Source organism: Periophthalmus magnuspinnatus, chromosome 20 (genome assembly GCF_009829125.3).
Source record: "Periophthalmus magnuspinnatus isolate fPerMag1 chromosome 20, fPerMag1.2.pri, whole genome shotgun sequence".
Lineage (NCBI taxonomy): Eukaryota > Metazoa > Chordata > Actinopteri > Gobiiformes > Gobiidae > Periophthalmus > Periophthalmus magnuspinnatus.
The window spans coordinates 6,986,516-7,012,186 of record NC_047145.1 but is presented as its reverse complement, the minus strand read 5'-3'; the positions used below and the strand labels follow the sequence as shown (position 1 = coordinate 7,012,186).

At 40.2% G+C, this 25,671-nt stretch overlaps 1 protein-coding gene across 2 annotated transcripts in view; it reads right to left on the bottom strand.

Moving 5' to 3' along the window:
* palmdb (palmdelphin b) overlaps positions 1-25,671 on the bottom strand; it is a 63,693-nt gene that overhangs the window by 4,969 nt on the left and 33,053 nt on the right. Inside the window, exon 8 of one of the 2 annotated variants that reach the window (XM_033986254.2) lies at positions 21,055-22,994. The exons of the other annotated variant lie outside the window; for it this stretch is intronic. Within the exon in view, the coding sequence (XP_033842145.1) occupies positions 21,241-22,994 (1,754 nt within the window). The 3' untranslated portion in view covers positions 21,055-21,240. Of the gene's footprint in view, positions 1-21,054; positions 22,995-25,671 lie in introns of those variants that run through there. 2 annotated transcript variants of the gene reach the window in all.

Below are 25,671 nucleotides of genomic sequence, written 5' to 3'. Positions count from 1 at the left end.
AAGTATTTTTTTATACTTTGTTAAGGCTATTACAACTGCTGTTATCATAAAGTGTTACCACATTTTTTAGTCTATGCAATAAACCAGACTATAGAGTTTTTGTGCTTTCAAACCATTTAAAACAGCATTTTTCTAAACTTTGGAGCAGGTTATAATAGTCAAAGTTGTGATGATAGTTAATGAGGCCGTAATTCTTTAAGAACTGGAAGTCGACAACGTCCGGTGACATTACCACTTAATAGGCCCTTAGCATGTTAATTATTTTAGTTTGTCATAAATTAAACTTTGGAAAATATTCAAACTGAATTGTGCTTTTCCAATGATATGATTGTTCATCTGTCTTAAACTGTTTTAAAGTACCCACTCCGCCCCACTCCTCCTTACATCCTCCATGATAATTAGTCTCAGGTGTGTGCGTATACCCCACACAGCGTCTCCGGACAGGGATAAACCGTCTCTGCTTCACCATGATTCATTCACTAGGATGGCCACCCACACACTGCACTGGAAAACTCATTCTTCACTACAGTTTCCAGCGGTCTGTATGTGAGGTGGAAAATAGCTCTAGTGTTGGGAACAATAGGGGGCTTGTCCATGGTGTGCCAATTCCCCTTTCTAAAATATAGTCACCTAGAAACAATCTATCCCTGTGTTAAGTCACATTTTTCTTATTATTTAAAAAAAAAAAAAGAAAAAAAAAAGTGTTTTTTCATATCAAAGTCTGATTTATTAAAGCTTTGACTCCAAAAAATTAGGCAAAATAAAACATTTTAGGAAACTTTTCTGTGAGATCTTGTTGACTCAAATACTAAATAAGACATTTAAAATCACATCTGTGTTATCTAATATGATTACAAAATGAAGCAAGACATCTAAACTTGGATCCACCTATTTTTGAGATTCAAATGTCCCAAAAATGGTAAATTGTGGCCGTTTTACACATAAAATGCAAGTGAAATTCTACCGCTGACCCACTGACGGTCAGTATGAGGTTCAACAGGATGGAATCTTGTCTCCTCTTTTGTTTAATATCTATGTTGATGACCTGTGTCTGCAGCTTAATGAAATGATGAAATATATTGGGCATTATGTTACCAGTGAACTCTCAGATGACAGAGACGTGTATAGGCAGCAGTGTAAACTTAATGGCCAAGCCAATATGATGTCCCTAAACTGCAGTTATGTGAAGACGGCACTTTTCAAATCTTAATGAGTTGTAGGGCATTTTACTGTGGGGTATTAACTGCTAACACATAACATATTGAGATTGAAAATGCTATATTTGGTGAAAACAACATATTAACATGTTTTATAAGTTTCTCCACACTCTGAGTCTCCCCTCCGTTTGCTCCCCGTGCTAAGTCTCTCCCCCTTCAGAGCGCTATCGCAACACAATCAGCATGATGCTTCCATCTAATGAAACCACTGCACATCGCATCAGGTTTGTCAAGTTGTTGTGTACAGTTTTGTGTCATATTTTTGTATATTTTTTGGAGAATTGTTGTGTAGGATCATGGATGTAGGCCGGGGGACTGAGCATTGCATTCAGTCTTACTGTTAATCATCAGATTCTTACTGTAAATCATAAGGAGGGTTCAAGTAGAGCCCGAGAGAGGTCGCTAGATGACTCAAAACTGCATGGATGACATAAAAAACCTATTCAAGCATGTCTTTGATGAGCATTTTGATGAACATTATAACAAAGCTAAAAAAAAGTCAACTTGGATAATATTCACAATTTAATATACTGAATATTATTGAAAGTACCAAGGTTTTGTAGTGCCTGTGAAATGTTTGTAAAATGTGGTGTGAGAGCCTGTACTGTTGCGATCACATATTGTATTTATGTGTAGAGCCATGAATTTGTCCTGTGAGAGACATTCGTGTCTGTATACCTTGCAATGTACACTGTATTTTTAAAAACTTTGTATTATTATTATTTTTATTTTTTTTAGAAACTATGGACTAAAGACTGTGTTCTTAATAAAGATTGAATTGAAATCAAGGAAAATTGAGAACCAAGGAGGGCATGAAAGAGAGAGAAGTGTCCCTGATAGAGTGTGCTGACAGGGGCTGTGGAGCCATTGTGTGCTTATGTAAGACTGCAGTCCCACTCCCACGCACAGGCAGCAGCGCCAGCTCCTCACGGCAACACAAACTCGGGGGGGAGAGGGAGAAGGGTTTCGGAAGATTTGAGCTGTTTAAGCCAAAGGGGGGGGGGGGGGGGGGGGGGTGAGGCACAGGATACAGGAGAGAGCAGGAGAGAGGACAGAGGCAAAGATCGAGGACTGGTGTTGTCCTGATACTAGAATTTCAAACTCGATTACGATACTAATGAATAGACTCGATATTCAATACTGCTTCTGATACCACTACCACAATGATCATAAAAACACTCTTTATTTAGACAATAGAATGTGATTTTCCACATTAAACTAGTCCCATAAAATAGTCCCATGTGGCCTTATATCTGTGTAATCCCTCAGTCGTCCAGGTAGGTTTCATAGTGATTCTTGGGTGTATACTAGTCTATGTGTCTTTTACTCGCCCTAATACAGCTTAAGGTCATTCTAAAGCTATTCAGGACAAGTTCATTTTTGTCCTGTGAGTGTGACTTTTTTTAGTATCACTACCTGCTCAAATGAGTATCTAGTTTCGATACTAGTTTTAGCATCAATTAGTATCTGATTTCTGATACTATGGAGAGGAGGCATTAGAGAGAGGACAGAGAGAAGAATAATGTGTGAGAGGAATGTGTCAGGTTCACGTGGGGACATTGGTGGCTGCTCCAGTTCCTCACAGCTGCCTGCTTTACACTCACACAACTGGACACAAATAATCTGAACACTCTCCTTGCGCTGTTTGACACGCTGCTGTAGGCCATACCACCTTAAGAATGCCTGATCTTGTCTGATTACGAAGTTAAGCAGAGCTGAGCCTGGTTAGTACTTGGGTGGCAGACTTCTGGGAATACCGGGAACCACAGTGGGGCGCCAGTGACTCTAGGACAAACTGCTTGTGTCCTTAGGCAAGACACTTCAACGACCTTGTCTAGCATGAATGTGGTGTGTTTGACTGATTAATGGTTTGGAGTGTGGGCAGCTGTGGTTACAACAGTGTCTTACCACCACAGAGTATGGAGCGAATGACTAATGCAGTATTATTAAAAGCAGTATATAAAAATAAAACTGACTTTATTCAAGGGAAAATTTTAACTGTATTGTCTCAATAAAGCTTCAGTCGATCAAACGGTCCACTGTTGCCATGGGAACTGGGTCCTGCCCTGAGCTGTCTCATCTTTTGAAGCTCACAGGATTTAGAAGATATAAAGAACTGCAAAATCTAAATATGATACCGAGAAACAGCAATGTTCACTGTCCAACTCTGTCGGAACTGTCCACCTCTGTCAGGACTATTGACTGTATATATAAATGGACAGATCTAACAGAAAAGGGGGTTACCTTCAACAGCCTCGCTCCAGATTGGCTCTTTGGTTGCTATGATACATGCAGTCGGAATTCCAAATGTAAAACTTGGCTCCAAATTTGCCCCTGTAACTGCTCTAGCCTCGATGAGCTTCATTTGACGTCACACTCACTTAGTCCACTTCTTTATACAGTCTATGGTCAGGACTGTCCACTCTCCAATCGGACATATTGTTTGGACAGATTTTAAATTACACACAAACCATCATTTTGCTCATTAAAAACTCCAATATTGATCTAAAATGGCAGACAATAAAAATAGGTCCATCGACTTCCTGTTCCAAACGGCATGGCCCCGCTTCTTCATAATAACATGTAGCTATTAGCAAGCACATTTCAATTTACTTTATTGTGAATAAATTGCACATTGACATTTTTTTAACCCCCGGAGTCTATTTTTAGTGTGAAAGAGCATACAGGGTAATGAGACAGTCTAATCCCTCATTTGTCCAGGAGTGATTCTACATAGAGATGATTTCAGCAGTGGTCATGTGGATACTGTTTTTTTTTCCGATCCCGACGTTTCAGCTTCCATCCAGAAGCCATTTTATGTTTGATGGAATTGGCTTGAAGCACTCACCCTTAGTAAGGTTAGGATAAAGCCCAGTGCTTCAGTCCAGATCCATCAAATCTAAAATGGCTTCTGGATGGGAACCAAAACATCTCGATCGCAAAAACAACGATGACCACTGTTGAAACCGGCACAGATAGAAGTTCGGTGAAAGCAGACATTTTCTGAGCTCCCAAGCCTTAAATGCAAGACAATAAAAGATGACTCAAATGTACACGAGCCAATCAAAAGACATTTTTGAATAAGCTAATGATAAGAAAGTTTACACCATCTTTATAATTAATCTCTCCTTTTACCCAGGTCTTGCCAGTTGTGTGTAATTAGCTGTGTTTGGGTGCCGTGTCCGTGGTAATTGATAGTGCCGTATCCGTGTCTCATTCTCCTCCTGTGGAAGTTTCACCCAAACACCCACACTGTCGCCATGACAACCAACAGCCGGCTTGACGCTGGGCACAAGCTGTCACCAAGTCCGTCCCCTCTGCTCCTCACAAACACAACTGCTACTACCGGGATATAGCACCATTATGGAACACATTGGTTCTGTTTGAGTTAGGTTTGACTACATGTAAGACACAGGCTCATATCTGTGTTGATCTTTGTGCGAAATGGGAAAACAAATTATGCAATCAACTGTATTTTTCGTCCTTGTTCATTTCTCAACCATCTGTCACTGGCTTTGTTCACATGTACACTAAAATCTGATTAATATCTGACATTTGAACATTTAAGATTATTTAAAGAGGGCGTATTTTACTTCTACGGGTTATTAATTGTTAACATATAACGTATTTAGATCACTATGTTACCTTACCTCTTATTGTTGTTGGAAATGCTATATTCACCGAAAACAGCATATTAACATGTTCAGCTCATTTTATTTCCCCCCCCCCTTTGCTCTCCACACTAAGTCACCCCCCTTCAGAGCGCTACCACAACACAATCAGCCTGCATCCCACTAATGAAACTACAGCGCATTCCATCAGGTTTGTGAAGCTGTAGTGTATTGTTGTGTATTCTGCTTTTGTATATTTATGAAAAAAAATTGCGTGTCAGAATATGGGTGACGTAGGCTTGTAGGTTGAGCATTGGACAGAACTGTACTGCTAACCATTTAAACTGTGCCAGGGAGAGATCACTAGATTACTCAAACATGCATGGATGACATCTAAAACCACTTCAGACATGTAAAAAGAATATGATGAAAAGTGTTACTTGGGTACGTGTACAGTACAAATTTATAGGCAGGTCTTTTGAGAAGGGGTCTTTTTAACTTATTTCAATAGTTGGCTCTAGGGTAAATCAGACAACACCAAAACCAAGGCACTCCGTCTGTATAAAAATGGTTAAAAGCCTTTATTGGATCATGGCTAGTAACGATAAAAACATATGCATCAATGAGTTTTGGCTAACACAGCTTTCTTCAGGGAGCTAGGACAAACCCAGGTAAGAAGTGGGCTCCCAGCTATACAGGGTGGGGTCTGAATGGTACGACCACCATCTAAAGCAACATACATGAGCATAATTTGAGGCATGCACCACCATTATATTAACACAATTTGGGGAAAAAAGGCAACAAATAAACAATAAATTCTACAGGCTTGTTTTTGATGAGGGAAAGTTTTAACATGGTAAAACACTCCAAAAGGTTAATTTAGCATAATACCCCGTTTTTGAATGACATTCAAACCTAAAAATCTGATGTGAGTAATCAGAGGGACCATGATCAGAAAGAAATCAGACAACTCTGCTGTTTAAATGTCATTTTAACAAGAAAATAAATAAATAAAATAAATAAAAATCTGACAATAATCAGATTTTGAGTGCATGTAACTGTAGCCACTGTCAATCAGCCAGTCATCTAATTTACATAAATGCTTCTCTTCTGTCAGTTATTTGTCATAACTCCTCTGCTCCATCTACACAGCAGCAGTACCACAAGCCTCCTCAGCCCCTCCATCTCCTCCTCTCCACGACCAATGTCTCATTTGACCACATCTGTGTGCTCATGTCTGCTTCTGATTAAAGCACTGAGTTATAGAGGATATGCCGTGGGTCATAAGTGACTTTTAAACATGATTTTTTTTTTGGGTTTGTTTTTGTTTGTTTGCTTCCTTGGCTTTGCATTTCATGTTTTAGATTAGATTTAATAATTATAGCAAGGTCACATTTCTAAGTGGATACGAAGTCAAATTTCCATCTGTCCTCTTTAAATCATTTATTCAGTGAAATGCTTCGGGCTAATGTGGCTATTTATAAATTCTTATGTTGTTATTAAAATGGAGCTAAACACAATTTTGTTTTTTTCATTATTTTAATAGCACTGTCTACTGTTTCTAGTGTTTTTTGGTCATTTTTGCACCAACTAGGTAAATCTGCAGCTTTCTAAATCAAAATTTGTTCTGCCTTGCAATTTCCAGTAGTTGGTGACATCACACAAGACTGCCTTGATTATGACCAGGTGTTTCTGATTACAAACATCAGGCTGCAGGGGTGGAGCTTGAAGTGTGGAAACCTGTTAGACCGATCACACTGTTCCTTCTATCCCTAGACCCCACCTCTCCTGCCCCCCCACTCTCACCCTTAGTACTACCCAGTTTGGCAGCTCTATTCGAAATGTGGTTGTGGGCAGAGTTTAGGTGTTTAGTCCCACTTTAAGCAACCCCATCTCAGTTTCTTGCTTTTATCTGAGTCCATTCCCCTGACTGCATTGCACAAAATGTCTAAGTTCCAACAAGTTGTAACGTGCTTCCCTATTTCTACACTCCGATCCAATCCAAACACTACTGAACCTGTGATGTACAGAACACAGCGTATCACAGAGAGCTCTTTTTGTTTTATCACAGACTGGTTTTAGTCTTGAGTCTGGCAACCCACAGTGGGGAGCTCATTCTGCTTTTGTTGAGAGTCAACACACAAACTGCAAATATAAACTATTTTACTATGTTTATCTCAGTGATTATTAACCGATTTTATATCAATATTTTCTTTACCATGAACAAAATGTGGGACTGATCTATATTATAGTTTGAAAAAGCTTCAAATGTCTTCAAATTATTCAAGTCAAATCTCACAGATACAATCTTTAACCCATAGATAAAAATACACTTCTTTACTCAAGTCAATAAATATGCATGATCCCAAACTGCAGCATAAGCTTCCCAAACTCCTCTGAAAGTTCCCCGGCTCCTGTTTCTGTGGATGGAGTTTCAGACGAAGCAGTTTTCAGACGGAGCAAAGGGAGAAGGCAGAGACGGGTCTAGTCCCAGAGCTCGCCTGTCAATCGGAGACACCCTCAGGCTCGCCACCATCATTAACACTAACACACACTTAAAACTAGCACATAATGCTAACACACACTCACACTTAACTCTCGCACACACGCACATAGCCAATGCTAACAGGGTCACACTTAACACTAGCACACACACTTAATGCTAATACACACTCAGACATAACACCCGCACACACACACTTAATACTAGCACACTGTAAAGATCCCAGTCTGTCCTGCCTTTTTTTGTGTTGTTTTCCCTCCCTTCTGTGTCAGAGCCTGGAGCTGAGAGGAGATTCTGGCTCCTCCCATGCACACCTGCAACCCGTCTCGTGAATCAAGTTGCACCTTTGGAGGACAAAGGGACCAGATCGTCCGTGTATCCACAGTGGTACAGCTCTGCTTGGCTCAATCTCATGTTTTGCATTTGTTACCTTTTTCTAAGTTGGATGTTTTTGCTCCTCGTCAGATCCCGCTTCCTGGACCTGCTCAGCTCCTCTGCCTCCGACCCAGCTCTCCAAAACAGGTACGAACCTCACACCCTCCGAACCAGTTCAGATTATCTCGTCTCTGACCCTGCTGCCCACGATCTGCTCAAGGACTACTGCAAACAACCCCGCTCTCAACTGTCTGATCCATCTACCTTCATTTGCACATTTCAATCTGTAAATAAACATTGCTAAACTGATCCGCAAGTTCTGTATCTTTGGCCCCCCTGTCAGTCGTTACGGCGTGCACACACTTAACACTAGCACACACACTTAATGCTAACACACACACACAGAGTTAACACTAGCACATACACTCCAAGTTAACGCACATGCCTTAAGCCGATTTTTTTATTTATTTATTTTTTTGTCAAAATTCTAACTCTGATCTCTCTCGTCTGGACAGTAAAGTGAATTCAAACCAAGGAGTACCAGACTACTACTTTCTGAAGAATACAATGAAGAAGTGTGTCACTGAATAGGTTTTTATTATTCTGATCTATATTTCAGAGTGGATTTCTTACTCACAAACTCACAAGTATTAAACCATCATTCGAGCACCATCCAACCTCTACCACACAGTCAAGTGTGGTGGAGGTTGGGTGTAAGTGTAACATTACTTCAAATAATATTATTCAAGTAGAAGTACAAAGTAGTGGTCCAAGAAATTACTAGAGTAAGAGATAAAAAGGTATTTGGGAAAATTACGACAACTACTGAAATAGTAGAGGTACTAAATCATTCCTGAAGGAGCAGTGCAAGAAATACAAATGTTCAGATAATTTCGTATTGTCAACATAAAGTTTTTGTCTTGTAGACTTAGTTGGAAGAGGAACCAAAACTTTTACTCAAGTAAGAGTACTCTTACTTCAAAAAACTCAATTAGGAGTAACAGTATGCTGCTGGAAAAGTACAATTTCTTTAAAAAGTTACTGAGTACTACGTACCTCTGCCCAAACAGCACCCAACAAGCACCACCTGACAAGCACCCAAGTACCACCCAAGCACATGAGACAATAAAGCCCAAATCTCCCTGTGGAGCAGAATGAGATGAGTGTGTCCACAATAAAGTGAGGTACAGAATTTTATCTGTGCTGAACTGCTCTGAGCAAGAACACTAAGTAGGCTCTGCTCCATTAACCCTGATTCTACCAGCACCCAGAGCACCCAGAGCACCCAGAGCACCCACACACAGCTCTTACCTCAGAGTTTACTTTATGCACCAAATTCATGTTCTGTGCTCAGTTCCCCTTGGCTGTACATTGTTAAAGGCGCTGTACCTCAGCCTTCATTGTTATTGTATACATTCCAGGAATTCAAATTATTCATCACGATTAGTTTGTAAACACACACAAGTAGCATGCTAACACAAAGTTCCTGATTCCCGGACAGAAAAACCAATGCAGTCAATACAAAGAACTGCTTTTGTCTGCAAGAGCTACAACATGTACAATATTTATGAAAAGACGCATTTCATTAAAATCGATGGACATAAAAAGGGTACAGGGCCAGGACGTTCTTTAATCTTTAGTTTGCTTTATTCAATATACATCAAGCTCTTCTACTAATGGGTATGTCTAATGTTGCAATACTTTTCTCTGGCTGGACTTGTGCTGACCAGGACTCGTAATAGATTTAAAGGAGGGATATAATGCAAATGTGCTTTTTACTATGTTATAACACTGTTCCCTCATCAAAACCATGCTTGAAGATGTTTTATATGTCATACATGCATGTGTGAGTAATCTAGTGATCTCTCCAGGGCCATATTCAAACCCTCCTTATCGTTACCTATACAATCCTGTAAGTCAAGTCTAAGTCAGAAAACAGTACACTACAACTTAACAAATGTGATGTGATCTGCTGTAGTTTCATTAGTAGGATACACGCCAAATTGTGTTGTGATGGTGCTCTGAGGGGGGGGGGGGGGTGACTTAACATGGAGAGCAAAAAGAGAAGATTCCGAATGCCAAAACTGAAACCTAAATGTATTAAACCTGTTAAGACGTTTTCAGTGAATATTGCATTTTCAAGGCTATAAAAGGTAACACGATGATCTAAATATGTTATGTGTCAGCAGATAATACCCCATAGAAGTAAAAAAAAAACTTTTAATGATAGGCAGATAATAATATTACTATCCATAATGATATATTGGAGTGTTTTTGTAGCAGCAGAGAGAGCCCAGTCCAGATTGCACTGGCACTGACCACACTGCTCCTCTCACAACAACAAGAACAGTGCGTGTCAATCACTCACATGTCACCACGGCAACACAAAAGATATTAACTCAATAAAGGGTGCGCTTAATACTCCCAAAGAGATGATGATTATGATGATTATGATGAGACTACATAGCCTAGTGTATGCAAAAACTTTCATATTGATGTATGGTGGAGATGTATTATGCAACTTTTTCATTCATGGTTCTTCTTTATTTCCAGGATTATTTGCATTGTAGATTTTCACAGAAGATTTCAAAACTATGAATGACACATATGGAAGTAGACACAAAATAAACTCAAAAGAACTAATTTGCTTTGAATCCTGCTTTGCACTTGTAGCGTTTTTTGACCCTGACACGACACAGCTGTAACGTGAAAACCTGAAGGCTGAGGGTTTGCAGTGCAGTTTTATGTTGTTTTTTTTTTACAACATAATTCCTCATATCTTGCACCATATATTTGATATCTTCCACATGTATCTAAAATGTAGAAAGTATCAAACATAAAGAGAAGATAACATTGAATGAGTACTGTATACATTTTTTACATTGTTAATATTTACAGGCCACATGCACGGCTTTAGAACAGCTTTTTTGGAACAATGGGCAGACCACTTACAACTTACTTCTGAGATAGTAACACATAAAATCGTTTTATAAAATACTCTTTGGGTAGCTTATCAGATTTTTGTCCATGTATTTGTACAAACATATTGTAAAAGGAGCTCGTATGGTCAAAATGAGACAGCTGTGTTCTGTTTGCATCTGTTTATAAAGTGTTTTTTTATTGTTGCAAAACCAGAAAGTGCACTGTTAGCTGTTAATAACTGTATTGTAGCTTTACTGCGACGGCAAAACTCAACTCTGGCCTCGCAAAGTTGTGAAAAGCATTTATAATTGGGTTGTTAGGAATAACTTTGGAAACTGTTTAAAATGAACTAGTTCTGTTTTACATGTTTTTTAAGATAAATGATAAAATTCGGGTACAGAGCCTTTAAGACCTTCCAAATCAATACTGCAGTTATAAAGTAATAATCTAAACCCCCAGACCGATAGAAAGCAGAGACATAACCCTCTTTGCAGTACACAGGTGGTACAGTGAGTTTAGTTGTAGCTCCTCTCAGACTGTCAGCTGCCAAGTCTGCTTTCTGTTAAACCAACACGACACAACATTATTAACGAAGGGACTAAATCAATTACACGCCATGGTGCATAATCATGATTCCACTGAAGCATGTAGCCCTGCACGGCCCGTAGAGAGCACGGCCCACAGAGACAGAGCACTGACTCATAATACAGTAACTCATTCAAACACTTTTTAAATCTCAATATTCATCAAAACCGTCTTCATAAAAGTCTCCGGATTTCAGCGTTGAAAAACTGGGGTATCCAATCAGAGCTGATGTCACTGTGAACGTCATCACAACAAAGAGCCGTGCAGCTGTCAGCACCTCCAATGGATAGCTGCAAATTACACTAGCGGATACAACTTCAAGAGGGTACACGGTTTGATCTGTGCTGCCGTCTTGCCCAGAACTAACTCGAAAAGGAGATTAGTAGTCTCAATGGGACTTTGCTGGTTAAATCGATAAGGTAAAAGGTAGAAAAAAGTGCATGTTTGACCAATCCTCTATCCTGTATTGAGTTTAAAGTAAACCTCCTATGCTAAATCAACATTTCAGAGCTTTTTAAACATATTAAAGATGTTCTAAAAACCCTCATTTTTGAGCAATCTTTAATATCTTATTTTCAAGACGCTACATTGCCGATCAACCCCCATGTTCACCACCGTTCTCCAGTTAGATTTTCTTAATTAGTGATACACGGAGGATTTGGCAGCTCCCATTGGGCGCTGCAGTTTTTTAAACCAGAAGTCAGCATGTTTGCTTCTTTTATTAAGTAGTTTTAGATTAATATTTCAGATTAAATTGTGCAAATTATAACCAAATTATAGCATAATGATCCACGGGTGTCAGATTATAACTATATAGCAGACACAAGCTCTATACGTCTTCTTTAAATCCTAGCATATTACCTCCTACATATTATGCAAGCAGTGTACCTGTCTATAAATGTCTAAACTTAGGGCGGTTTTGCTGTTGTGTATAGTCCCCATCCATTTTTCGGTATTTTGCTTCATTCAAAGCTGGCAGATCCAAACTGTCGGCTCTTTTCACTGCCAAAGGACAATAAAGGTTCTTTTAAGAGAAACTAACAGCCAATTAGCAGTAGCTTCCATCTGCTATGGGTGAACAAACTGCTATTCTGGAAAGCAAATTTACTTATTTCTGATCTATGTTAGAATGTTGTTTCCTCATCAAAAAATACCTGGAGTTGTGTTTTGTTTCACTCACACATATTTGAATAATCCTGCATAAAGATCACAAGAGTCAACGAACTGCCAAACTGGTACTTTAAGCTACAATTGACAAAAGAGGGATCTAACACCAACCCAAAACATGCACCACAGGTAAAATCCTCCAGCTAAGGTAGTCCTAACCAAGATCACAAAGGTGGGTCACTGTTGTGGTGCTCACTGCTCTTCAGCGGCATTGAAGGATGAATCAAACGCAGAGGACAAATTTACCTACGGGGACAACAAAGTGTACCTTAACTTAACTTTAACCGGACTTCAAACCAAGTTTTGTTAATAATAAACAATAGCCACGTAGTCTCTGATAACCAATTAGTTTCGGCAGTGTCATGCCCCCTGTCGTTAGCGTGCTAGGTTCTCCCACACAGCTCCGCTCCGCAGACTGTATCTCAGCTCCAGTCCAGGTTATATTTGGGAGGACGTGGAGCCACCGGAGAGCCATTGTCGTCATGAAAAACACAGCAAGAGGTAAGGCTCTGACACACTTACAGACCACTCCACTCAGAAGTTAAGTCCGTGGGGAGACACAAACATGTACGGGGGATATTTTAGACTGGTAATGAAAGCATAAGACACAGTAAGTTGATTAGATCGTAAGAAGATACATCATTGTTCTTTTTGGCCTTGGATGCTTTCAGTCATCTTGCTAATTATATTTCATGTTTTTAATTATTTGGCTTCAGTCACTTATTTCATTTTTGTTACATTTGCTTATGTGGGGCATCTTGCTTATTCGCTAGTTTAATTTAAGTTCTAAAACATGAGATGCCAAAGCAAAGGTATGAGCAAGGTATGCATGTGAACAAAATTTGTCTTTCCCCAGCACAGATATATTGTATATGCAGCTCTTCAGGTCAATAATAAATCCACTGTGTAATGTCTGCATCGAACTATAATGCATTTTACTGTCCAAAAATCTGAAAGTGTGCACTTGCAGTTAGTGTGCTAGGTGCTGTTAGCTTTACCATGATGGAAAAGAACTGCTATATTTGGAGGAAAAACACACAAAAACACACAAAAAAACGATAAAAAAAAACCCCATAAGCAGCCATTTAGTAGCAGTCCGTCATGTTGAAATGCCCTTGTTTTCTTCAGTTTGAGTGCAGAAGGGCTCCGAATGAATCTGGTGTTTGTTTATGGACTTAAAGACTGCACAGGAGACTTCCGATTTATTTTATATTACTTACATCTGAGGAAAATTGAAACTGAGTACTTTCTCAGGCTAAGAGCAAGATGACCTTGTAAACAGCATTTATAAAACGAGCGTGAAAACAGTTCAGTTTTGCATTAATGGTCTCATTTAAACACCTACTCATGATGCCCTTCCTGACACCTCAGTTTATTCACAGCTGGACCTCTATGGCTATATCAAAGAGTATATAGTGTATAGTCTAATAGAGCTACAATAGAGCTTTTCTTTGAGGTGAAAATTAAATTAACTCAGGTGGAAAAAAAAATGTCCAGTTCACTGAAGAAAATCTGATAGAAATAGCTTTTTGTGTTTCGTGCTACCATATTACACGCCCTGTGTTTTTGAAAACCTCTTTGCACTGAATTATAAGCCTCCAACCTGCCTGAGATAAGAATAGACAAGGGGAAGTGTCTTGCCCAAGGACATCACAGCACGCAATAAATAAGCAAGGGTTGAACTGTCAACTTAATGGTTATAGGGCAAGCCTTGTACCAACAGAGCTACTGAGGCCACTTCTCTGCAAATTAGTAAGAAAAATGACAATAATAATGCTTTTAGAGCCAAGTTAAAGGTGTATTATGTAACTTTTCTGGAGAAGGAGATGTTACTGCTTTGTCTTGAATATTCCACAATTTAGCATTCAATTTATTAATCTCCAGGACAAGTTACACATCAGATCTGAGGAGAGGCGACCCCGTTCCCTGTAAGAATGCATGCATTTGTGAGCAATAAAGACACCTACAATCGGATACATTGATACTTTTAATGCCATACTGTGAAACATTCCAGGCAAAGTGATAACATCTCCATGGAGATAAAGTGGCGGACTTCTCACCAAAAGTTAAATAGTGCATCTTTAAGTCTAATATTCTGCTTGAGTAAGCCACATGTCGCGACTGACCTACACCAGAGTTAATGAAGAACCATTCACTGAGTCACCAAGAAGCTTCCAGACAGTGTTAAATGCTTCAATTTGTCCCTCCATGTCAGAACATGTTTTTCAAAAAAAAAAAAAAAAATTGCATTCTCCCTCTTATTATTCATATTTAAGCCATTCATTTACACTCTCCCCAATCTTTGCTACGTCAGCCCCACCAAAACACCCTCCTAGCACCCACACAGCACCCTCCTAACACCCACAAAGCACCCTTAGGTCTGAAATCTCCATATACATCCAAGGACTGGGACCGGACTTACCTGTACCAGTGCAGAGCACGCAGGGAGCAGGGACTGTCTGACAGCTAAGAGCACACGAACACACAAGCTCCCCAGTGTGACGCTCTGATTGGACGTGAGCAGAGGAGGGGCAGGACTAAAGTGGTGGCGGGAGCCAATGGTGAGAGAGAGGGAGAGATGGGATTCCTGAAAGAGTGTGGTGTGGATGGAGAGAGGGACTGCAGCAGAGGATGGAGAGAGGGAAGAAGAGAGGGATGAGGGATGATGGGTATTACAGAAGCAGGGCAGACTTAATTTCGATGAAGCACAGATCTTTCTTAGCTTCACACTTTCATGGCAAGATTACAAGCAATTAAAATAGATATATTCATATATCGTTAGTCCAAGTATCACTCCACTAGTGACCGCCCCACTAACTCTAACGCTCAGATTTTCCTTGTCTGGGATCTAGAATACACACTTCTTCAATACTTTACAAAGATGTGAATCTGACTTTCAGATAGGCGTGACAGGTGTATTAGCCAATCTGGGACATCCCTGCTCCATCCATATCAGAAAAAAATATCACCAGAGAGTGAAAAATATGGCAGATTTCTGCAGAATCAATGAGCAAAACACTAAATTCAACCAAATCTGAGGTGAGAGAAATTAAATTGTATTTGTAAATGATGGGTGACCAATGGGTAGGTAGTTTCCATCGCTAAAGAAAACTGCAGTCAGAACTGAAGAAGCTGCTTGGATGAGTGGTACAACGTATTTACTCTTTAAAAAAAGAAACTTCTGTCCATTTGACAGAATTTTTTTTTTCTGTGCTCACATATGTAGATCGTAAGCCACAATATGGACAGATGCAGTGCTGTTCAGAACAGATGTGATTCTGCTGGCCCCACTGACATATTTTGAAATCTGAGTGAGATAAGGATGAGGGGAAGCTAATGTAAAATTGATAAAAGTTGATTTTTGAGCAAGTTCCTAGTTTGTGAATGTTAACAAGGCAAAGGCAATAAAACTGATTCAGCTCTGTCTTTCTGTTAAGAATCACTTTCTCCTACCCCGCTGTGGGAGGATTTCATTGAGACATGCCCACGCTGTTGCCACCAGCCACCAGGCATAACTCCATCAACAACATGCTCCTCTGTCACCTGCAGTGTATACTCTTTCATTATTATCACTCTATCATTTTTGGATTAAGAGGAAAGAATGCATTTGCTTTTTAAAAAATGCTGTTCCCAATCATTCTGAACATTCTGACTGATAAGTGGGGCTGCAAGACTGATCGCAGTTAAATCGAAATCAGTTTGAATAGTTATTATTAGCAAATCACAAGGACCACAAGTATTTATCTAACATAATATTCTTTGCAAAAGAAAAGGAAAAAAATATCCATCTTTATCAGCATAAAAGCAGCTAACCTTGTTTAGACCTCTACAAACATGCTTAGCCCTTCAGATTTCAGTTTTCTCTCAAACATTAGTGCTCCATGTTTTAAGTAGAGATTTTATACAAAATTTGTGAAGCTTTATGCCATGTCTTCACCATGTTATCACGTTCTTTCATCAAAAACAAACCTGATGCAATGTGCTGTAGTTTCATTACCGGAATGCACACTGTATGTGTTGTGTTGTTGGGACTTAGCACAGAGAGCAAAGGGAGGGGAGACTGGGGAGAGGGTCAAAAATGAAAGTGAAGCTTATAAAACTTGTTAATATATTGTTTTGGGCAAGTATAGCATTTTCAAAACAATAAAAGGTAACACGTTAATCTAAATATGTTATGTGTTAGCAGTTAATGCTAGTTAATCCTAAAATACCCCCTCTTTAAAATGTGAACTTTGAACAAAATGCAACTCTCAAAAAAGAAATCACTAATCAAATCCTAATTGCAATGCTGTCAGAAAGATTGCAATTAGTGTTTTTTACCAAATCACTCAGAGCAACAGGTTAAGTGAATGGCTAGTATCTGTTTTTTATGGCTTCTGTTGATTGGACAGTTGATGTGTTTAAAATAATGTTTCGGTTTGAGTGAATGACTACCAACTGTGAACCCTCTGGTGATAGGGCAGCAACTTTAACTCCTAAGCCACTAGCACCCATTATTAGTAAGTTATCTGTGTAATAAAACTGCAGCATATTGTTTCAAACTCAGACATATCAGCCAAGCACAGCCTCTTATTTCCATCTCCGACCAATAATCTCCCAGACTATTTCTATAAATGCACTCTTTAGCCCTCCTTTATGCCATTTAAGATGCACGACTAAAGGAGAGAGTGAGAGGGGAGGAGGAGGGGCGGGGTCTCAAGGACTAAAGACAGAGTGAAAGGAGAGAAGGGGCGGGGTCTCAAGGACTAAAGGGGAAAGTGAGAGGAGAGGAGGAGGGGTGGGGTCTGAGGGAGGAAAAAGGAGGGTGAGTGGGGAGGAGGGGTGGGGTCTGAGGGAGGAAAAAGGAGGGTGAGTGGGGAGGAGGGGTGGGGTCTGAAGGACTAAAAGAAACCATGAGAGGGTAGGAAGAGGGTCGAAGTCTGAAAGAGGAGGAGGGGAGGATGACGGGGTAAGAGAGGCGTGGTCTGGAGGATTAAAGGGGAGAGTGAAAGGGGAGGAAAGGTGGGGTCTGTCGGACTTAAATGGAGGATGAGGGGGTAGGAGGGGCGTGGTCTGGGGTCTAAAGGGGAGAGTGAGGGGGTGGATTCTGTAGGAAGAGTAAAGGTAAGCTCCGCCCTTGCAGGTGTGTTTGACTCCACCCCTGGGTTAGGCTTCTTAAAACACAGTGGCAGAGATTAACAGTAAAAATCTTGCACTAGAATAGTAAAACAAGACTTAGAAACAGAGTAGAATGCTACTAAAATGCCAGCTTACAGTTTATTTGCAAAAAAACACATTGATTTAGCGATTAAAAGTAGTATAGTTACAGTCTCACAAATGTCCTTACGTGTATTATTGGTTTATATACACATTTTTAACCTTCTATCCTTCTGTTTTGTAGGTACAACCACATGACCCATAATTTCAGCACAAAATATCACTGTTATTCACATTTTTCACGTATGAATCACTCAAAATACAGCTCAGACTATATTTGAACATGGCTGAAAACTCAAAAAAGTCGATTTTTATACAATGTCTCCTTTCTCAAAACCAGAAAATGACAGACTTCTTGCTCTCAACCGTAAAAGCACTGCATGGTGAAGGGTGATGGTGAGTCATCTGATTGTGTGGAAGAGAAAAGCTCACATGTGTCCTTGGGTCTGTGGTCATCTCCTGCCCCTCTGTTCACAAACACAACACGGACTTATGTAAGGAGAACATCTCAGAACACCACGTCTGAGCTAGACTCCTGCTCACAGAAGAGCTCCCACAAGGCCATGTGCCGCAGAGAGGAGAGGAGAGAGAGATAGAAGAAAGGAAGAACCGAGGGAGAGACATGGGGGGGGGATAAAAGAGAGATGAGATGTGGAGAGAAGGGGGGGCAAAGAGAGACAGAAGGAAAACAAAGAGAAAGAGATAGATAAAGACAAAGAGAGAGAAGGAGAGGGAGATAGAAATATAGAGAAAGAGAAGAGGAGGCAGGCAGGAGAGAGATACAGAGAAGAAGAGACAGACGTGAGATACGGGGAGGAGAGATATCAGATGAGAGAGAGAAAGCTAGAAGGAAGATGGATAGACAGATAGATGATAGATGGATGGATGGACAGACGTGCGATACTGGGAGGAGTGATATTAGATGAGAGAAAGCTAGAAGGAAGATAGCTAGATAGATAGATAAATAGATAGACGGACAGAGAGACAGATAGATGATAGATGGATGGACAGACAGATAGACGATAAGTAGATAGATGGTAGATAGATTGACAGAGAGACAGATAGATGATAGATGGACGGATGGACAGACAGACAGATGATAGGTAGATAGATAGATAGATAGAGACAAAGACAGAGAGTGAGAGAGGAGAGACAGGGGAGAGAAAGAGATAAAAGGATAAAGATGAATTTACAGAGAAGTTGTAATGCTAATTTCATGTGATGCTTATTTCAGAGAGAAACACGAGTGGCTCTACATACTTAAAATTCTGCCCCCTGCAGCCAGGTGTTCGTAATCAGAAACACCTGGCTGTAATCAGGGCAGTCCTGTGTGATGTCACCAACTACTGGAAATTGCAGAGGCCACTGAAGGCAGAACAAACTTAGATTTTGACATTTTTGACCAGAAAGCTGCAAATTTACCACTAAAATGTCTCCCTTAAAAAAAAGACTAGGAACAGTAAATATTGCTATTAAAACACCTATACACAGTTGTAGTAGATAGTAGTGAAAAAAGTGCATTTAAAGTTTAGTTCCACTTTAAGTTTGCAGTAGCTCAGTGATGGAGCATTCGCACACTGATCCAAAGGTTCATGGTTCGACTCCACATCCGGCCAGACACTCCATCTGCCTTCCCTTCAAAAGAATTCAAATTCACATAGTTCCTCACATACAAATTACGTACAACGTACAAATTATATAATGGCGTTTCTTTAGCACTGACACAACTACCTGTGAGCAGTTTCAGTCTGTTCTTACACGAATAGAAGCCTGGGAACACTCTATTGTTGTATTTTGGTTGGATAAGACTGTTTTTGTGCTGTCGCTGTGGGCTCTGAGGCTATGGAGCTCAGACTGAGTGAGTCATCGGCCTGAATGAGAGAAAATCACACCTGGTTTGATGAGGAACACGTTTTAATGACAGTGAAAGCAGCACAAATGTCATCTCTTTGGAAATGCCAGCCAAATAATAAGTACACTCAGAAGACAAAAGGTAAGTGCATGGGGTTGTGCAGGTCAAACAGTGATGGAGGGTGTGTTCATTCATTTAGCATGTCAATCATTACTAAGGGATTTTTGTATCAGACCCTATTTTAAAGTGCTACCATATGTATACTGTATATATATTGCCTTGATCAAAATAAACGTCCGAGAATTCAATTGTATTTGTACAACAGAGGTATTGTAATTGCCCTGTTTAAAGGGCCTATCTTATTCAATTTTGTGATGTATGTTATAATGATTTTCCTTCCCTACCAAAAACATACCTGGAGTTGTGTTTTGTTTCTTGTTTCTTTCTTCTCTCAAATGGAAAACACTCACCGGAAGTGCTCCACTGTGTTTTTAAGCTCCATACACCACTAGAATCATTTAGATAATTTCAGCCCTTAAAGATAAAAAAAGAGCTGTGTGCATTTTGAGCTTTGGAGATATAGAGCGACTAATACTAAAGGGTTACTCAAACATGTGTTAATGAAACAAAACACAACTCTAGTTTCTGAGGAAGTAACAACATTCTAATATGGCTTAAAACTCACAAGAGTCAATTTTGTATTTGTAATATAGAACATTTAAACTGTTTGCAGAATAGAATCAGATCAATAATGCAATGCCTGCAATAGTTTTAATATTGAACTCAGAAACACAGGTCTAGCACATAAATTGACAAGTTTGTCTTTAACACATTGATACTTTGCAGCAAGTGAGGGGGTACTACATACATCTCTATGGCAAAATGTGTAGCAGTTGTCATGGTGACACATTAGCAAAATTTTGCCTGATAAACGTCAAGTTAGAGAACTCATGAAAAATACCAAATAGGCAGTTTGTCTTAAAACAAAGCTTAGGTTACAGTCTAACTTGAGTAACAGAGCTTCAGACCAGACAGAGTGGTACCTCCAGTTAGCACCACCCCCCAGGGAATGTTGATGACATCAGCTGCAAACTATCAAGAATAGCTCCACAATGAGAGATTGTCAAGGCAACAGTCACAGCAGGCATGGCTGTTATATGTACTGGCATTATTCTGCATCTGCACATTTTCTGTCCAAGTTACAATATATTATGTTCAGAATCTACTGGCAATTTAGACATTTTATAGGTGCAGTATGTATCTTTTCAGATGGGGTTCACTACTTGCTTGTCACCATGGAGATGTTTTTGCATAAGCTGAAATGTTTGAGAGTGAGGCATTAAGTTTTATATTTCACATTTGTTCAATTAGACATATCAAGAATGGCATGAAAAACTACCAACTGCTTGTGTCCATACAGATGTTATTGCATTACCTAGAATGTTCTATAGTTTGGCATTAAACTTATCCAGCTTACATTTATTCAATTATAAGACACCTTGTAATATTAATCTATAACAACTTAATAAAAGAAACAAGCCTACTGACCACCACAACTACAGTGCCCAATGGGACTCAATGTCACCATAAAGGACATCACAACAAAGAGTTGTGAAGTTGGTAGGACTGCCTTAATACCATACTGTGGATCATTCTAGGCAAAACAATAAATCTCCATGGAGACAAGCAGCTGGCAGACGCTCCACCAGAAAAGTTACATTGTGGACCTTTACATAAAATCCCACAAAACTCACAAAGAACACTCAAAGAACACAGTATTATACAAAATATTTACAAGTTGTCATCCTCCATTCATCTCTCCATCACACTCTCTTTATCACTCCCTTGCAGTCTTCCTTCTTTCTGACAGGGGGTGTTCTTCCCAGCCCTGAATGTGGGCTTGTGTGGCAGAGACTCGCGCCAGTGCATCTCCTCATCGAAGCCCCTCCCATCCATCACCTTGGCCACACCCACTACGGGTTGGAAGACTTTGCTTGTGTATCCATTTGGATGGTAGATCGATAAATCGTCTTCCTCATTCATATCCTCTTCATCGCTATTCCCTATCACCACCACTTCAGCCTCGATGGGTTCCTCCTCATCTCCATCCACGTTCTCATAACCCATGAAGACCATAGTCACTGCTCCTGGGTCTAGCTCCTCCAGAAGACTGCTGGCTAGGCTCTCCGGGTAGGATGGTGAGATTCTGTCAAGATTGCTTTCATTTGTGTCAAGATGATAGTTTTGAGGAGATGGACTCTTTTCTATGTTCTTGTAAATCAGTTGGGTTGGCATCCCATCTGAACTTGCTCGAACCAAAACTACCGCTGCTTTTTGGTTGTCAATATCTTGTTTTGTCATGCTATTTCGTGTTGGAATCTGGTTTGATCCAACTTCTTTTTCACTTGGAGCAGGACTTGTTGTTTTGCTTTGGCTGAAATCATTCGTCTTGATCTTGAGGGTACCATGAAGATTTGAAGACCTTTGAGTTACATCCAACTCATGTTTTGTCTCTGTGTTCTTTTGGACTGGTTTGGTTGTAGTTGGCAATCCTTCAAATCTTACGCTAGCACTAGCCAAAGCTGGAGTCATATCATTTTCTATCTCAATTCTGGACCTTCCAATTGTCATTTCATTTTGGTTGGTTAAATTAGTAGGAGACTTGCTCATAGATCTTCTGATTAAATCCAATTCATATCTGTGAGTAGTCAGAAGAGACCTAGATCCGTGGTCGTCGTAAGGTGGCATGGTTGTGGTTAAAATTTCTTCTGAAACCAAATCACTAAAATCATTGATGCAGTGTAAAGTTTGGAAGTTTGGTGGACTCTTTGAAGGACTTATATCAGATCCTTCCTGGTATTCTTCAATTCCAGACTCGGATCTGCTGAAAGTAGGGCTTGGGGTTTCGCTTTGGCCAATTTTGTTCATTGATGTTTTGTCGAGATTCATAGACTTTGCTGGGAAATCTAACTCATATCTATGCCGGGCATGTTGGGGGCTTGACTCAATGTTCTTACTGACTTGCCGGGTTGAAGATGTCGAAGCATTAGAGCAGGTTTTGAAAGAGCCCAAAATGGCGTAAGGACTATCATTCATATCATCAACAGCTTGCATGTTGGAGCTTGAAATCAAGTGGTTATTTCCTTCTTCTAATTCAGAATATACTTCCAGTCTAGACCCGGTTCGACTAGAGGCCGGATTTGGGGTTCTGGTGCTTTTGCCATGACCCAGACTTGGACTGGCAGTGTTGGTGGTCTTGAAGGTCCCGGGGGTTGAGGGCCTACTTGACCCAGTGAAGGGGGCTGCGTACACGGGCTGGTGGTACTGGATGTCCCCGCTCCAGTCGGTGGCCTGACGGAGCAGCTCATCTACATCAGTGTGGGTCATCGCAGACACCTCTCCAGAGCCTCCACCAGGGGACAGTGCATACACAGACTTGCGTGTGTCTTCATACACCTTAAGACCCTTTTCCTGGATCATATCTGGAGTTATGGAGGCAGTGGAGATGACTTGAGTTTTCCCAGTTCTTTTATCAAGCTCCACGCTGATCTCCATGGCAAATGTGGCTGCAACACAGAAGACATTTGACTAGTAAAGGGTTGTGTACATAGAGTAATCATGCAAGTAACTGTTGTGAAGGTGTAGTACCAAGGAATAAATGTTGTTTATGTATTTACTTTTTGTCTGGCCACCACATAACTAACTTTTTTATTGCTGGGTTTAAGATGACTTCACAATTATAAAGCCGAAATGGGCACAAGTGAAGTTTATTCCCGCTCAGTAATATAGAAGAAATGAGTCTGGAGCCATGTTTTGTCCCACTCAGGCTAAATACTCTCAGACAAAGTTTCCAATAAGATAAACAGATCATAAGACAAATAACAAAAGAGAATAACTAACCAGACTTTAGTCAAATAAATGTAAAACATGAAACATATTAATCAAAGGTGAGAGAAGCTCGAGTTTATCCCTCCTGATCTGTAGAGGGCGGCACTGAAAGCACTGAATGTTCCTTTTGCACATGCACAGTCCAAGGAGTAATACGGAGTAACAGTTTGACCTGTGACATATTTCACAGTTGACATATGTGACAGTTCCTTATTTCTTCTTAGGTGTAGTTTGATCTACACAGCAGGAGTTATAGCAGTCATTAGATCAGTGATGATCACGATTTTTGCCAAGCCAGCATTGGCCATGACCACCAGGGAGAGGCTGTCAGGCCACCTGTGCATGAACTGCAGCCACAAGACAACAAGCTGGCAAGGATGGCACATCTCCCACCTTTGGCTCAGGTGTCAGTGCCAATGCCCTGGTGCTCCAAGCACTTCTTTGAGCTGCAGTCACAGTGGATCCTCCTAAAAACATGAAGGCTGGCTCAGATCAAAGTCTCTCTTCTAGAGTAGATAAAGAGGATGTCCTCTCTCTGACGGTGCCAACTGCCAATTTTCAAGATGAGGAAGAGCCCAGTCTTCTTGTGTTTCGGATGCCTCGTACTTCTCAGAGCTTAGTTAGTGACATGAACGATAGTTCAGTGTAGGATGCAATGTGCAAGGCTCTGGTACACCTGAAATTCCTCAGCAAGGCTCTACAGTGCAGTGCCCTAAAGTACAACCATCCCAGACAACAGTGTTTTGGCCTGACCTTGGTCATAGCCATGAAGTCTTGTCTGTCACCTCACTGTCTGGATGATGTTCACAATATGGTCTCTCTCTTTGGCTGGCCAGTCCACTCCCTTTTATCACCTTTCTTCAGCTTGTGATTCATTATAATTCTCAGTGATCCAGAGGTGTTGAGAGGCATCTCCACTTCATGGGCAGCTATGAGTCTCTTTGGAAACATGCTGCTGTATCTTTGGCCACACTGTGCACTTTTATCAGATTCTACAACATGATTGTAGCTACCCCTCATCCTCTTTTTTTTTCTTCCTCAGAAAGACATGTATTCAGAAATCTTCTGACAGTCAGTATTGGTGTTCAGTGATTTAACAGCGCCCTCTACAAAGGCGGTATGAATAGAACAGGATTCTTGGGTTTCCTCAAGAAGGAATAGAATATATTCCCTCTTTTATTTTCTTGTATTTATTTTTATTTAGCTTTATTTACACAGGCAGACAGAATTAGAGCACTTAGACTCCCTTTTTCAGGGCGCCTTGGTAAAATACAGAAAAAAATACAAAGAAAAAATCAAAGCGAATAAGTGTATAAATCAATTTAACATTAAAAACAGGCGCAGATGTGAGTAAAAAAGTTTGTTACCAGATTATTAAATTGTATTTGTGGTACCAAAGTATCCAATTTTGCTTATCCTTGAAATACATTCCATTTTTGTGAAGCAAAACAGCTAAAAGCCCTTTTTCCCATCTCAATGATTAACAAGCAGGTGAGATATTCCAACACTCTATATTTTAATATAGTGTTGTTCTCTTCTGACAGATAGCGATGGTCAACCTATTTTTTTTTTCAAAGAGAATACAGTGACAGGTTTTAAATTCATCGCCTCTAATGAAACAACGGCCTATATACCGTTGTTTGCAGAGGACTGGGGGTGTATAGATATCTTGCAGGCGACGACAGTTGATTCTGAATAGTTTCTCTTATGAAACACATTGTATAAAAACTGACATGTACCATTTACATTTCCATTCAGCACTAACCTTGAAAACATGATGTGTTCTGACAAAGGTGTACTGCTGTGGCTGTTTGTTCTGAACAGATTCCCACATAATGTTAGCCTAGTAACCATGACAACCAGCACTCTGGTTTACAGACATTTGTCGCAGCACTTGAAGGCAGCACAGACTAATGGAGGAGTGATTTGTATGCAGATGGAGAGGGCTGATGAGAGCACATCTCAGGAGGTGTTCTTAACAGTCTCTAACACCAACATTACATTACATGACATTAGTCCTTTACGTCTATTAACACTCCTCAAGTTAGAGAGTACAAAGGGTTTGGACTTTCTGTTCCAGGTCTTAACAGCATAGTAGCACATGTAGTAACACAAAGTGACTGGAGATAGTGCACTTACTCAGCAGCTGTTTGGCAGGTCATTGTCTAGTAGGGAATTTGAAAGGAGTTATATTATATAGAAGTTTGTTATACACACACCTACAATGTTTTTGTCCTCAGCCAGTCTTTCAATTTAGGGCACAGACGAGCTGGACCCCTCTCTGCTGGACTCTGATCTACTGCTATAAAACAGCAATGACCTTTATAGATGGTTGCACTGTTTTACAAGTGTAAA